A 13,078-nucleotide genomic window follows, 5' to 3' on the forward strand; every position below is an offset into this window, starting at 1 on the left:
ACTTGTCCTATCTTAGTCATTCCTTCTCCCTGCTCCCAGTCGGCAGAAGGTACAGAAGCTTAAAAGTCCGCAACACCAGACTCAAGAGCAGCTTCTTCACAGTTATCTGGCTTCTGAATGGTATTCCTACAAGCTGGGGTTCTGTGATTCACCTCTACCTCTTTAGGGACATTGGACTTTGTCAATTAAACTAACGTGCTATAATACCAAGAACTATATTCTGCATTCTATATCTATCCCTTCATTGTATTTAAGTTTGACGATTAGATTTATGTATTGTACATCCAATCTAGTTGGATAGCATACAAAGCTCTTTACTGTAACTTGATACACGTGACAATAATGGACCTAAACCTATACGTTTTCTGCCAGAGATGCACAGAGCTTCTGTAGCTAACCTCACAAAATGGCATCTCCTTGTGTTTTTAGTTATTTGTGTCCCGATTCTCTAAAACACTAGTTATTCTTATGGAAGCTAGAGTCATAGAAGTTAGAGATGAATATATTATATATTCTTAATATATATTATAATATGATAATATATATTATATATTAAACATTGTTAAGATGGAGACACAAGAAACTGCAGATACTGGAATCGTGAGCAAAAAAACAAAGTGCTGGAGGAAATCTGTGGAGGGAATGGACTGAAGATGATTCGGGTCGGGATCCATCTTCAGAGTGCCCATTCCCTCCAGATACTGTCAGACCTGCTGAATTTCAGAAGCACTTTGCTTTTGAACGACATCTTTACTCCCATCACAGTATATCCTCTACTCTCAAAATAAATCGGAGTTTTCTTTCCTAACTCTGCAGTCCTGCAGACTTTTCACACAAAAGCCTGCAGACATCGCTTAGCAGACGGGGGCATATCTGCCATTTGGTTTCTTTTTGCTGTTATCCAGTACAATTCCTTGTTGGAACTAAATAATTTTACGTTATTTTCCCAATGCACTGCTTCCCCCTTAAACTTTAATATGTGTACAAATATATTAATCCATTTCCTACATTTAAAAATTTTAAACGTTTCTAAAAGCTTCACTTCCTAAGTTAATGCACACTTTTCAAAACAAAATGAAGCAGGATTAAATATTTAAATATGGTTTAATGGACCAGGCTTAATTTTGGGAAATAAAGGTGATTTTCTGGTAGATTTCTGTACTAGTGAATTAAATGGGAGCCGCTTCAGTTGAAAAGGAGAAGTGCTTAAACTGAACTAAACTCTCAAAATATCCATGTGAGCAAGGTAACAAAGCCTTGACCGATCCTACTTCCTGTTCGGCCATCTACGTTTTTCATAGCAAACCACAGTGAACTTGTACTGAAACAACTATGTAAATCGATTTATTTTTAAAGTAACAATTTTAAGAGTCTAGAATGTCAGTAAAATTCTGAACAATCGGGGAGAATGTTGTTCTCATCCTTAGTGTCAATCACTTTGTTTACTCCAAACTTCTGCCAAATTATCACTAATGGTAGGAATTCCATTTTAAAACAAAATACCTTTCCAGTGTCACATGCAATTAACAGCAGTTGATTCTACAGGGCTCCAGGGTGACCAGAGTTGAATGTATTAAGACAGTGAAATTTGAAAAAAAAATAATATTTTCATAAGCTCAAATTTTCAGAGAAATTAACAGTTCAGACTTTAAACTTTATCTTGCACTAAACGTTATTCCCTTTACCCTGCATTTGTACACAGTGGGTGGCTTGAGTGGAATCATTGGTCTTTCTGCTGACTGGATAGCAGGTATCAGAAAAGCTTTTCACTGTACCTCCACACATGGACAATAAATTAAAGTGCCCTCCATAATGTTTGGGACAAAGACCCATAATTTATTTGCCTCTTTAGTGAATTTGAGGTTTGTAATAGAAAAAAGTCACATGTGGTTAAAGTGCACATTGTCAGATTTTAATAAAGGCCATTTTTTATACATTTTGCTTTCACCATGTAGAAATTACAGCAGTGACAGGAAAAGGCGAGAAGAGCGAGGATGGCTGTAGGTATCGGCTGCAAATGCGAAGAGTTTAGGAGGGGATTCCAGCTGCCAGAGGACATTGAAGCTGAGGGACTGAACTGATGTTTGTTTCAGGTCGTTTGGTTAAAGTTTCAAGCCCTACACCTGTGGTTGCCTGCTGTGGATGGGCAAGCCATTTGATCTTCATTATTGCGTTCAGTTTTAGTTACCCCACTATAGAAAATACATCAAAGCTGGAAAAATATGCACAGAATGTTTACAAGTATGTTGCCAGGACTTGAGGGACTGAGTGATTGGGAGAGGTTGGGCAGGTTAGGAATTTATTCCTTTGAGAGCAGGAAGATGTGGGGCGATCTTGTAGAGGTGTATAAAATTATGAGGGGCATAGATAGGATGGATGAACAGAGCTGGGTTTTTTTCCCAGAGTAGGGGTATCTAGAACTAGGTTTGAGATGAAAGGGAAAAGATTTCATCAGAACCGAAGGGGCAATTTTTTCGCACAGAGTGGTGCGTATATGCAACAAGCTGCAAGTAGTAGTTGTGGCAGGTACAATAACAGCATTTGAGCTGCTAGGACAGGTACATGGATAGATTTAGATGGAAGGTACACACAAAAGCTGGAGAAACTCAGCGGGTGCAGCAGCATCTATGGAGCGAAAGAAAAAGGCAATGTTTCGGGCCGAAACCCTTCTTCAGATTTAGATGGAAATGGGTAAATGTAAGCAAATAGGATTAGCTTAGATGGGGCGTCTTTGTCAGCATGGACTGGTTGGGCCTATATATGCAGGTATTAATTTTGGCTCCAAAAAGTTAACTTTGAGTATCTCTTTTATTTTAACTTTTATATCATGAGAATAAAGGAAAAGTTCACAAATAGCAGCCTTGCATGCTAAATTATTCTGTAAATTATTCTCATAAATAGTTGTGAAATTGCTATGTTTAACATAGCAAAAGAAACATGTATTTTCTCAAATTATTGTCAGCATTTTCTGCATGACCACTTTTTGAAAATGTCATTTCCGAGATCTCCATGGATGTGGACAGGCTATTTTCGATGTGGAAAATATGTTTCCAGTAGTGGGAGAGTCAAGAACTAGAGGGCACAGCCTCAGAATAAAATAACTTGCCTTCAAAATGGGAGAGAGGAGGTTCTTATTTAGCCAGAGGATGGTGAATCTGTGGAATTCATTACCACGCTGTGGAGGACAAGTCATCGGGTATTTTTAAAGCGGAGATTGACAAATTCTTGATTAGTAAGGGTGTCAAAGGTTGTGGGGAGAAGGCAGGAGAATGGGGCTGAGGGAGATAGATCAACCATGATTGAATGGTGGAGTAGACTTGATGGGCTGAGTGACTTAATTCTGATTCTATGTCTTTTCGTCTCAGGAGATGGGAACAGGGTCTCTCAGGAAGGACAATGGTTTTTGTCCCAATACATCAGTTAAAGGGTTAAGATCCATATCCAGCACCACTTGTTGCGAATGAATGAATTATCCATTCTTGACTTCACTGATGTTGTAATTACTGTCCGATCAAAATAATTGGCAAGGTAAGCAGGAGCAAAAAGAGATATAGAGCAACGGAAGCTGAAAATTAGAAACAATTGATCATCCTTACAAGATCTAGAGTCAGAAGTCGAAACAAAAACTGAATTTATTTCTGATAAAGAAATTTGCTGCCTATTGTTGCTGCTTTGCTCAATATCCAGCTATACCGATTTTATATTGCAAAAAAACTGCCTCTTAAATCCTTGCAAAGAAAGACAAACCATACAACAGAGAAGTCACACAAATTTCCCCACCCCCGATCGGTCTGAAGAAGGGTTTCGGCCCGAAACGTTGCCTTTTTCCTTTGCTCCATAGATGCTGCTGCACCCGCTGAGTTTCTCCAGCCTTTTTTTTTTTGTACACACAAATTAAGAACAGCTTTCACAAGTTTTAGTAAGCATTTGAGACTTTGCTCTTCAGGTATTCTTTTTACTTAAATCTTGGCCACAAAATTCCAATCCTAATTTTCAAAGTTTTGTTATCCTTTGAGGCACTCTAAAATTTGTTTTCCATCTTTTTTTTTTTAAGGATACAGCAAGATCAATCTCCCGATTCATCCTTGATATGCTGGGGGTGAGCTCTCTTCTTGATCTGTTGCTCCAGAGATGTTATTAGTTTGGGAGCTCTGGGATTTTAAGATATAATGAGGGCACCCTCATCAAAGGAACAGCAGGTTCCCGAGGGAGTCACTTACCACCACCATGAGGGCATTTCAAACGCATATCACATGAATGAATAAAAACTAAGTTGAAAGGTACACCTTAAAGAGACCTTTCCAGAGGGAATTCCCCAGCTTAGCCCTTACGCAGCTGAATAAATTGTTGCCAGTGGTAGAGGGGAAGTTTTGACTTTGCAAGAAAGCAGGAAATGGAGGAGACACAGGTAACTGCAAATGTAGGAATCTGGATTTTTAAAAAAACAAACTGCTGAAAGAGCTCAGCAGGTCAAACAGTATATGTGGAGATAAAGAAACGGTGAACATTTTGGCTCAATCTTGGAATAAGTGTGTGGAAGAAAGATAGCTAGTAGGGACAAGTGAGAAACAGTGGTGATGCAGACAGGGTGGTGGTTAAGATGAGCAGAAGGAGCGATGTGCGCGAGGTGGGGAGTGAAGAGGCAGAGGTCGGTAAGCAGTAGATGGTACCAGAAAGGAGGTGGGGGTGTCGGGCAGATGGAGGCTATGGAGCTGGAAGAGTAAAATCTTGCAGAGTAAAGGGGGCAGCAGAGACAGTGAGGGGTTATGAAGGATTTTTTTTAAAGTGTTGATATATGCAGGTTGTTTGTTATACTTGTTACAAACTATAAATGCAAGACAAGATTATTTTGTGAAGCTTGGGAATTTCACTCAAAATGAACATTTCATTTTCAACATATATTCATCATTATGCATTTTATTTGCAAATTTAGTTATAAAGCACATTAAGATTGGATATTAGCTGAAGAACACCTAAAGAATGGAATATTAAACTGGAAACCCAAGTTTGAGGGGTAAATGACACAGTTTGCAAAAGAAAGGACCAGTTTCAACATTCACTTGACAGAAACAGCTGATGTTTGAATTCGTTCAGTAAAGATGGTGGTTGGAATATTTACTGAGAGGCCAGACACGATTCAGATAGACACAGTCACAAGGTTCACTACAGCCTATAATTGTGGAATGTGGTCAACCAGAACCATTTAAAGAGGTGGAGCACTACATAAGAATAGAGTGCAAGCTAAGGGCTGGTGCTCCAAGATCCTTCTGTTCAGCAACACACCCCAGGACCCCCAACTGTGAAGATCCTACACTAGTTTGACTTCTTAAAATGCAACATCTCACACTCATCTGAATTAAATTCTATTAGCCATTCCTCAGCCCACTTGCCCAGTGATCAAGATTTTTTTCTAAATCTTGATTACTATCTTCACTAGGTGATGGAAGATGAAAGAACAGCATTAAAAAAATAATAATTAGGATATCACTATCTGCATACCATCCACCTTAGTGTCATACTAATTATGCCTTGTACGTTCTCATCCAAATCATTGATATAGATGACAAACAGCAATGGGCCCAGCAGCAAACCCCGAGGCATGAATCACAGGGCTCCAGTCTGAAAAACAACTTTCCATCACCACAGTCTGAAGAGGGGTTTCGGCCCGAAACGTTGCCCATTTCCTTCGCTCTATAGATGCTGCCTCACCCGCTGAGTTTCTCCAGCATTTTTGTCTACCTTTGATTTTCCAGCATCTGCAGTTCCTTCTAAACATTCCATCACCACTGTTTCCTTCCACGAAGCCAATTTTTAGCGAGTTCTCCTTGGATCCCATGCAATCTCCAGAGCAACCTACCAAATGCCTTGGTGAAATCCATATAAACAATGCCAACAACTCTGCCCTTATTAATCTTTCGGGTTATATCAAAAAACTGTCTATGTTAGAGCATGTATACATAATCCCTCAGAATACTCTAGTAACTTTCTGACCTCTGACGTTAGACTCACTGGCCTATATTTCCCAGGGTTTTCCTTGCTGCCCTTAAATAGAGGCACAACATTTGCCACCCTCCTGTACCTCAATGATATTTAATGAGGTTTCATAAATTTCTTCTCTAGCTTCCCCCTGATATATCTGATCACTCGGGAGATTTGTCGACCTTCATACACGTTAGGACCACCAGCACTTCCTCGACTGTAATACTGACTACCATCAAGACACTTCCATTAACTGCCCCAAATTTTGTGGTTTTCATGTCTTTCTCCATGGTAAAAAGAGGAGAAATATTGATTGAAGACCTTGCTCATCTCCTGTGGCTCCACAGAGTTGACTGTTTTATTCCACAAGGGGCCCTATTGTCCATGGTTACATTTACCCTTAATGGACATAAAAATGATTAGGATTATCCTTAATATTACCTGCCAGAGCCAACTAACGATTTCCTTTTTAGTATGTTCAATTCCCGAAAATCATCCAGGGATACACTTGATCCCAGTTGCCTCTACCTGCTCCATGCCTCCTAACTCTTGACCAGAGCCTCAATTCTTATCAAAGTTTCCCTACACTCATCTGCCTTGCCTACACACTAACTGTAACAAAACATTGGACCAACGAGGACCTGCAAATTAAAACAGAAAGTGAAAGAAAATAATGTACAGTGAATAACTCAAATATGAAAGTGAAACCACACCCAAGAAAGCTTGAAGGTGGAACAAAAATTATCAAAGTTGCAGATGCAGAAATTCTAACGTAAACAGGAAAAACTTTCAAGAACAGATTAGGAAGCATTAGCTGTCAGGAAAGAAATGATTACGGTACAGGTCAAGGTCATTTAATCAGAACTGAAATGAGAAAACAAGCTTAATTTCAGTGGAAGTGAGAGTGAGAGATGGAGAGGTGAAACAGAGAATGCTTGAAATATTCATCAGCTCAGTCACCATCTGTGAAGAGATTGGCAGAGCTAATACTGCAGGTTAATTTTTTTATTGGAACCAGGGAAAGTTATAAAAAAAGGTTTTGAGATTCAGAGATTCAGAGAAAGAGGGCAAGGGAAGAGTGATCAAAAGCAGCAGGTTGGAATGGGGATGAGTAGAAGTTTAATGACAAAGGGGTGATAGTATCTTCTGTATCTCCCAGACAGGACTGATTAGTTTATTGTTTGCATACAGCAGCACCACGTACACTTCCACCTCCTCCAACCTTGCAGATTGCAGAGGTGCTCTCGATGTGGCATCTCTACATAGCAGAGACAGAGCATACACTTGTGCGACCATTTTGAGAACATTTACGTTCTGACTTCAAGGGCATGTTGGATCTCCTGGATTCAAGCGATTTAATTCATCCTCATCCCAACCAGTCTGTGTACTCCTTTTCCGCACTAAACCCCCAACCCATCGATTCTACATTTCACTCACCATCTTCCTTCCTCTATTTCCACACCTGCAACCTTTTGACATGTGCACATAGTCTCCACCCAACCTCTCCCCCACCCGACTCATCTAACAATTCCCCCTTCACTGGAATCCGCGTTACTTACCAGTTCTTGAGTCCTTCCCCTCTTTCAAACCAGCTTTCCTCGCTTTCCTTCTTCATCAGTCCATCTGTTCATTTTCCTCTACAGATGTTGCTTGACCCGCTGAGCTCCTCCAGCAGTTTTATTTTGTTCAAAATTCCAGCATCTGTAGTTTGTCTCCATTTAAATAATGTCACTTGTATGTAAAAGCTTTCTATATTAGTTATACAGTGCCCTCCATAATGTTTAGGACAAAGTCCCATCATTTATTTGCCTCTGTACTCCACAATTTGAGATTTGTAATAGAAAAAAAAAAAAAAAATCACATGTGGTTAAAGTGCACATTGCCAGATTTTAATAAAGGCCATTTTTATACATTTTGGTTTCACCATGTAGAAATTACAGCAGTGTTCATACATAGTTCTCCCCATTTCAGGGCACCGTAATGTTTGGGACACAGCAATGTTATGTAAATGAAAGTAGTCATGTTTAGTATTTTGTTGCATATCCTTTGCATGCAATAACTGCTTGAAGTCTGCAATTCATGGACATCACCAGTTGCTGGGTGTCTTCTCTGGTGAGGCGGCGATATTTAGCTTATGCTTGTTTTGGGGGCTAGTCCCCTTCAGTTTTCTCTTCAGCATATAAAAGGAATGCTCCATTGGGTTCAGATCGGGTGACTTGATTCTTGACCACTCAAGAATTGACCATTTTTTAAGCTTTGAAAAACTACTTTGTTGCTTTGTTGTCTGAAGAAGAGTCTCGACCCAAACGTCACCTATTCATTCGCTCCATAGATGTTGCCTCACCCACTGAGTTTCGCCAGCATTTTTATTTACCTTTGTTGCTTTAGCAGTTTGTTTGGAATCATTGTCTTGAGTTTTGAGGCATTTATTTGAACTTGAGCAGATAGGATGTGTCTATACATTTCAGAATGCATTATGCTTCTACCATCAGCAGTTGTATCATCAATGAAGATAAGTGAGCCAGTACATTCAGCAGCCGTACATGCCCAGGCCATAATACCCCCATCATCATGTTTCACAGATGAAGTGGTATGCTTTGGATCTTGGGCAGTTCCTTCTCTCCTCCATACTTTGTTCTTCCCATCACTCTGATATAAGTTAATCTTCATCACCTCTGTTCACAACCTTTTTCCAGAACTGTGGTTGCTCTTTTAAGTGCTTCTTGGCAAACTGTAACCTGGCCTTCCTATTTTTGCAACTAACCAATGGTTTGCATCTTGCAGTGTAGTCTCTGTATTTCTGTTCATGAAGTCTTATGCGGATAGTGGTCATTGACAAATCCACACCCGACTCTTACAGAGTGTTTCTGATCTGTCGGACAGGTGTTTGGGGATTTTTCTTTATTATAAAGAGAATTGTTCTGTCATCAGCTGTGAAGGTCTTCCTTGACCTGCCAGTCCCTTTGCAATTAGTAAGCTCACCAGTGCTCTCTTCCTAATGATGTTCCAAACAGTTGATTTTGTAAGCCTAAGGTCTGACTGATGTCTCAAACAGCTTTATTCTTGTTTCTCAGTCTCATAATGGCTTCTTTGACTATCATTGGCACAACTTTGGTCCTTGTGTTGATAAACAGCAATAAAAGTTTTCAAAAGTGAAGGAAAGACTAGGAGAGCTCTTATACCTGCATTAAAGAGGCAATTAAACACACCTGAGCAATTACAAACACCTATGAAACCATGTGTCCCAAACATTATGGTGCCCTGAAATGGGGGACTATGTATAAACACTGCTTTAATTTCTACATGGTGAAACCAAAATGTATAAAAATCACCTTCATTAAAATCTGACAATGTGCACTTTAACCACATGAGATTTTATTTATTACAAATCTCAAATTGTGGAGTACAGAGGCAAATAAATAAACGATGGGCCTTTGTCCCAAACATTATGGAGGGCACTATAAATTGTTTTAAAAATTCTTATTTACACATTTAGAAAACTAAATGCAATGTTTTATTTTTCTACATTACATAAATTTACTAATGCTAGAGTTACCACTGCAATTTTGTGGGATAGATTTCATTCCATTTCATTTAGTTGGAGCATTGAGTTCTCTTGGGATTGTGGAACAATTTGCCAGGCGAGGTAACAAATCAAAACGAACCACTGCCATTAAAAACAAGCTTCAATCAGAAAATCCTAATTTACTTAATATTCACCTAACTTTGTAAATGTTATACTACCATGCACTTGTTTTTCTAATTCTTAATTTAGATAAATTCTGAAGCAATTAAAGGAAAATGGAACCACCTGCATGTTGACAAGGAACCCCATCACTGCAGTACAAACAGTTTTTTCTTCCTATCCAGTGAGAAGTGAGAAAGTTGATGAGGATGGCAAGTAAATGATAGAATAAGGCCACATGAAATGGAGCCAGGTTTCCAATTCTGTGTAAAGGGAAATGGACCATACATTTACACCACAAATTTATTAATAGGGTGCTAGTCAAGAACAGGAGACAATGAGAAAACAATGATAATCCGTAAAATTAATTACTCAAAGACCAGAAAAAACCATGATCTTCAGTCTCCAAGAAATGTACAGATGCAAGATAGTGACGTGATGCATGTAAATCTGGAAACTTACATTGCATTAAATTGCAAATTTATAGATACTAGGTCCCACCTATAAAAGGCATTAAATATTAATATATATCACTTCAGACAAATAAAATACAGATGGGATGAAGATTTGGAATGTGAATTATTGGACACTACCATAATGTTACAGCTTTTTGATGTCACAGCCTTGATACAGTCAACCGAGAATGTATGGTGTATTCTCTATTTGACTGGTTTCAAAAACTCATTACCATTGTTAGCCTGTTCAATAATAATATGTAGGCCATGACCCTCAGTGGTAGAAACTAATGAACTCAGATGTTGGTTTACAAGAAAGGACCTGCAGAGTTACTGCAGTACTTTGCATCCTCCTGCATTGATTCATCACAGCCAAGTTCCATTGGAGACAGCCATACAAGGCCAACTTTTGCGCCAACTATTCCCAGTATTCTATGCTGCACGAGTCCACATCGCTTCATGAAATCTGGACACTCTGGACACCTTTAGGGTAAGTTTTTTTTTTAATGCCTTCTTCAATGAAGCCAAACAAAAAAAATGTAAATTTCACTGCCATTTCGTTATTCCCAAATACAATCACTTGTTATAAATGATCTACATTAACTTTGCTATTTTGGATTTATATATCAGAAGCTTTTACAATCTTCGTGTTTCTCACTGAAATACATACTATCCATTTTCAAGATGTTCCTTGTTAAGTTAAGCACTGTGGCCAATTTCATGTTGTCAACAGAAATTTTAATCTTTAGCTGGACCACTTTTTGTATTTTAAACTAACAGTAAACTGGTTTTCCATCTATCAGCTGAATTATACCTCATGCATTCAAGCTAGCTTTGTTTAGATTTAAGATGTTAAACTTTATGATATTTATACAAATTCTACATTGGCACCACCCTTCCCATAATGACCAAATTTATTTTACCAACTCATCGCATATTAGATCCAACACAGACCTTTTCCATCATTGGCTCTTTAATACGCTGATCTCGAAAACCATCTGTGATGCATTCCATTGGGTTTTAGATGGGACAAACACATTTGTGGTGGTGTAACACAACTCAAGCCATACAAATGTAAAATGGTTGAAACTCTTGGGACTGCTGATTTCTTGACCTCCAAATGCAAGCTAGTTGACTGACAAAAATAATGTAATACGGTCAAATGCACCAAGTTTCTTGCGCAAATATTGGGGTTGTGTTCTGTTAGAGATTGATGTCCTCTGCACATTTAAAGAACCACGGTTTTATGCAGGAAACCACAGCTTACTTCAAACTGGAGAGGCTTTGTTTATTGCAGGTTAACAGCGTTAGTAAAAGGAGGCTAGATACAATTTTTTTTGTTTTTAAAGTTGATAGTTTATTAGAAGTCATTGGCACTCATCTTTGGGGTACTAAACTACTAGTGCTTGGCTACCAAAGTGTGCCTTACTTCCAGAATGTTAAGAGATGTTGCATAGTGGCATATACAAAGCCACATTTGATACCAATCGGATACAATCATTTGAAATCTACAGATTGGAGATAGTGGTGCGATTAATGCAAACTTTACCAGCAACAGGACAAGCACCAACCCTCTTGTACTCAGCACAAAACATCCCAAACTAGACTAATTACGGAAGCTGGTGAAAACAAAATATATTCAGTCGGAGGACATTGGGTTTCATTATCACTACCAGTTTAAAAAGTCTTTTTCAAATTTATAACATTCCAAATCTGTCACATTAGCCCATTTCAAAAGAGCTGGCAGCAACATCTGAAGATGTCAAAAACATTCCAGTGTGCAATATTGTTCTTGAAGCATATACTCTTGACTTTCACCCTTATTCATTTGCAAAGGTTGTAAAGTTAATACTTCAATACACAAATGACATTGTCGTTTACCTGACATCACTTGTAATACTTTAAGTAATGCAATTGCAATGGAGTTGATAATTAAGTTAGATGTCTTTATAGAACAAATACAAGCTGGAGTTAATTTATACCTCCCTCTATTTTTATTTGTCAAATTACAGATTTGTTTTATTACAGACTGGTATCTCTCACACAGACAAACTTGTTCTTTCACTGCCAACAGTGTTAGCACGACTGAACACCACAAATCCGAGCATTGTGTAAGATTGCAATTGCTAACATTAGGGACATCACATCACCTCCATGGACATTGAAATTTACAATTATTGCAAGATTTGAACAGAATTGTGCATAACACATGAAACCAAAAAGAAAACTCCATGCTATCCGAACACAAAGAGGAAGAACAAAACAGCTATATTGGAAGGTGCTGTATGGACAATGGTTTACTGATTGAATACAAAGAAAACTTACATTACAAATACAGAGATCTTTTTCAAAATTCATAATTGTGATTTGGTCAAAACCACGAGCATTTAACCGCTGATTCCCCTTGTTAAATTAATTTGTTAATGTTTATTGGAGGGGTTGCATACTAAGTAGTTCTTTAGGCAGATTTTCACAAAGACACCTAATCTATTTTTTTTTTTTAATCTTCGCTCTCCAGAATAATATACAAGATTGTAGAGTCTGAAAATGAAGGAATTGCCAGGTAAAGTTGGCTCAAAGTAACTGGTGCATGCATCCGCCGCTGGAATTAGAAGGGAAGAGCTAAAGGTTGATATTAAGTGATTAAGACTTAAAATTTCATATGGAAAAAGTGTTGGTGAACTTCCTCCTGGATGATTGGAGTGGTGTGAAGAATCAATGCAGCGATCTGCAGCCGCTCTTGCGGTAAGTGCGAGTGGTAAAAGGGGATTCCGGTCGGGTTTTGTGAGGACACCTGCAATTACCAGCTTAATTACTGCAGCACTGGCTCCGATTTTGCGGACTGGTCTCCTGGAGGTCCACACCTCTGGTTCGGCCCGAGGTTCCACCTGCATTCTGAGGCTCGTTTTTCGGCAGCTTCTTGGCTATATCAAAAAGTTTAATTAAAAAAAGTTACTGC

The 13,078-nt window shown here is 38.7% G+C and overlaps 1 protein-coding gene across 1 annotated transcript in view; it reads right to left on the reverse strand.

Moving 5' to 3' along the window:
* Positions 1 to 11,450: 11,450 nt before the first annotated feature.
* rab5c (RAB5C, member RAS oncogene family) overlaps positions 11,451 to 13,078 on the reverse strand; it is a 32,489-nt gene continuing 30,861 nt past the window's right edge. The window contains exon 6 of the mRNA XM_033035089.1: positions 11,451 to 13,043. Within this exon, the coding sequence (XP_032890980.1) occupies positions 12,928 to 13,043 (116 nt within the window). The 3' untranslated portion in view covers positions 11,451 to 12,927. The remainder of the gene's footprint in view (positions 13,044 to 13,078) is intronic.

The sequence above is a fragment of the Amblyraja radiata genome, chromosome 16, assembly GCF_010909765.2.
Source record: "Amblyraja radiata isolate CabotCenter1 chromosome 16, sAmbRad1.1.pri, whole genome shotgun sequence".
NCBI classification, from domain to species: domain Eukaryota; kingdom Metazoa; phylum Chordata; class Chondrichthyes; order Rajiformes; family Rajidae; genus Amblyraja; species Amblyraja radiata.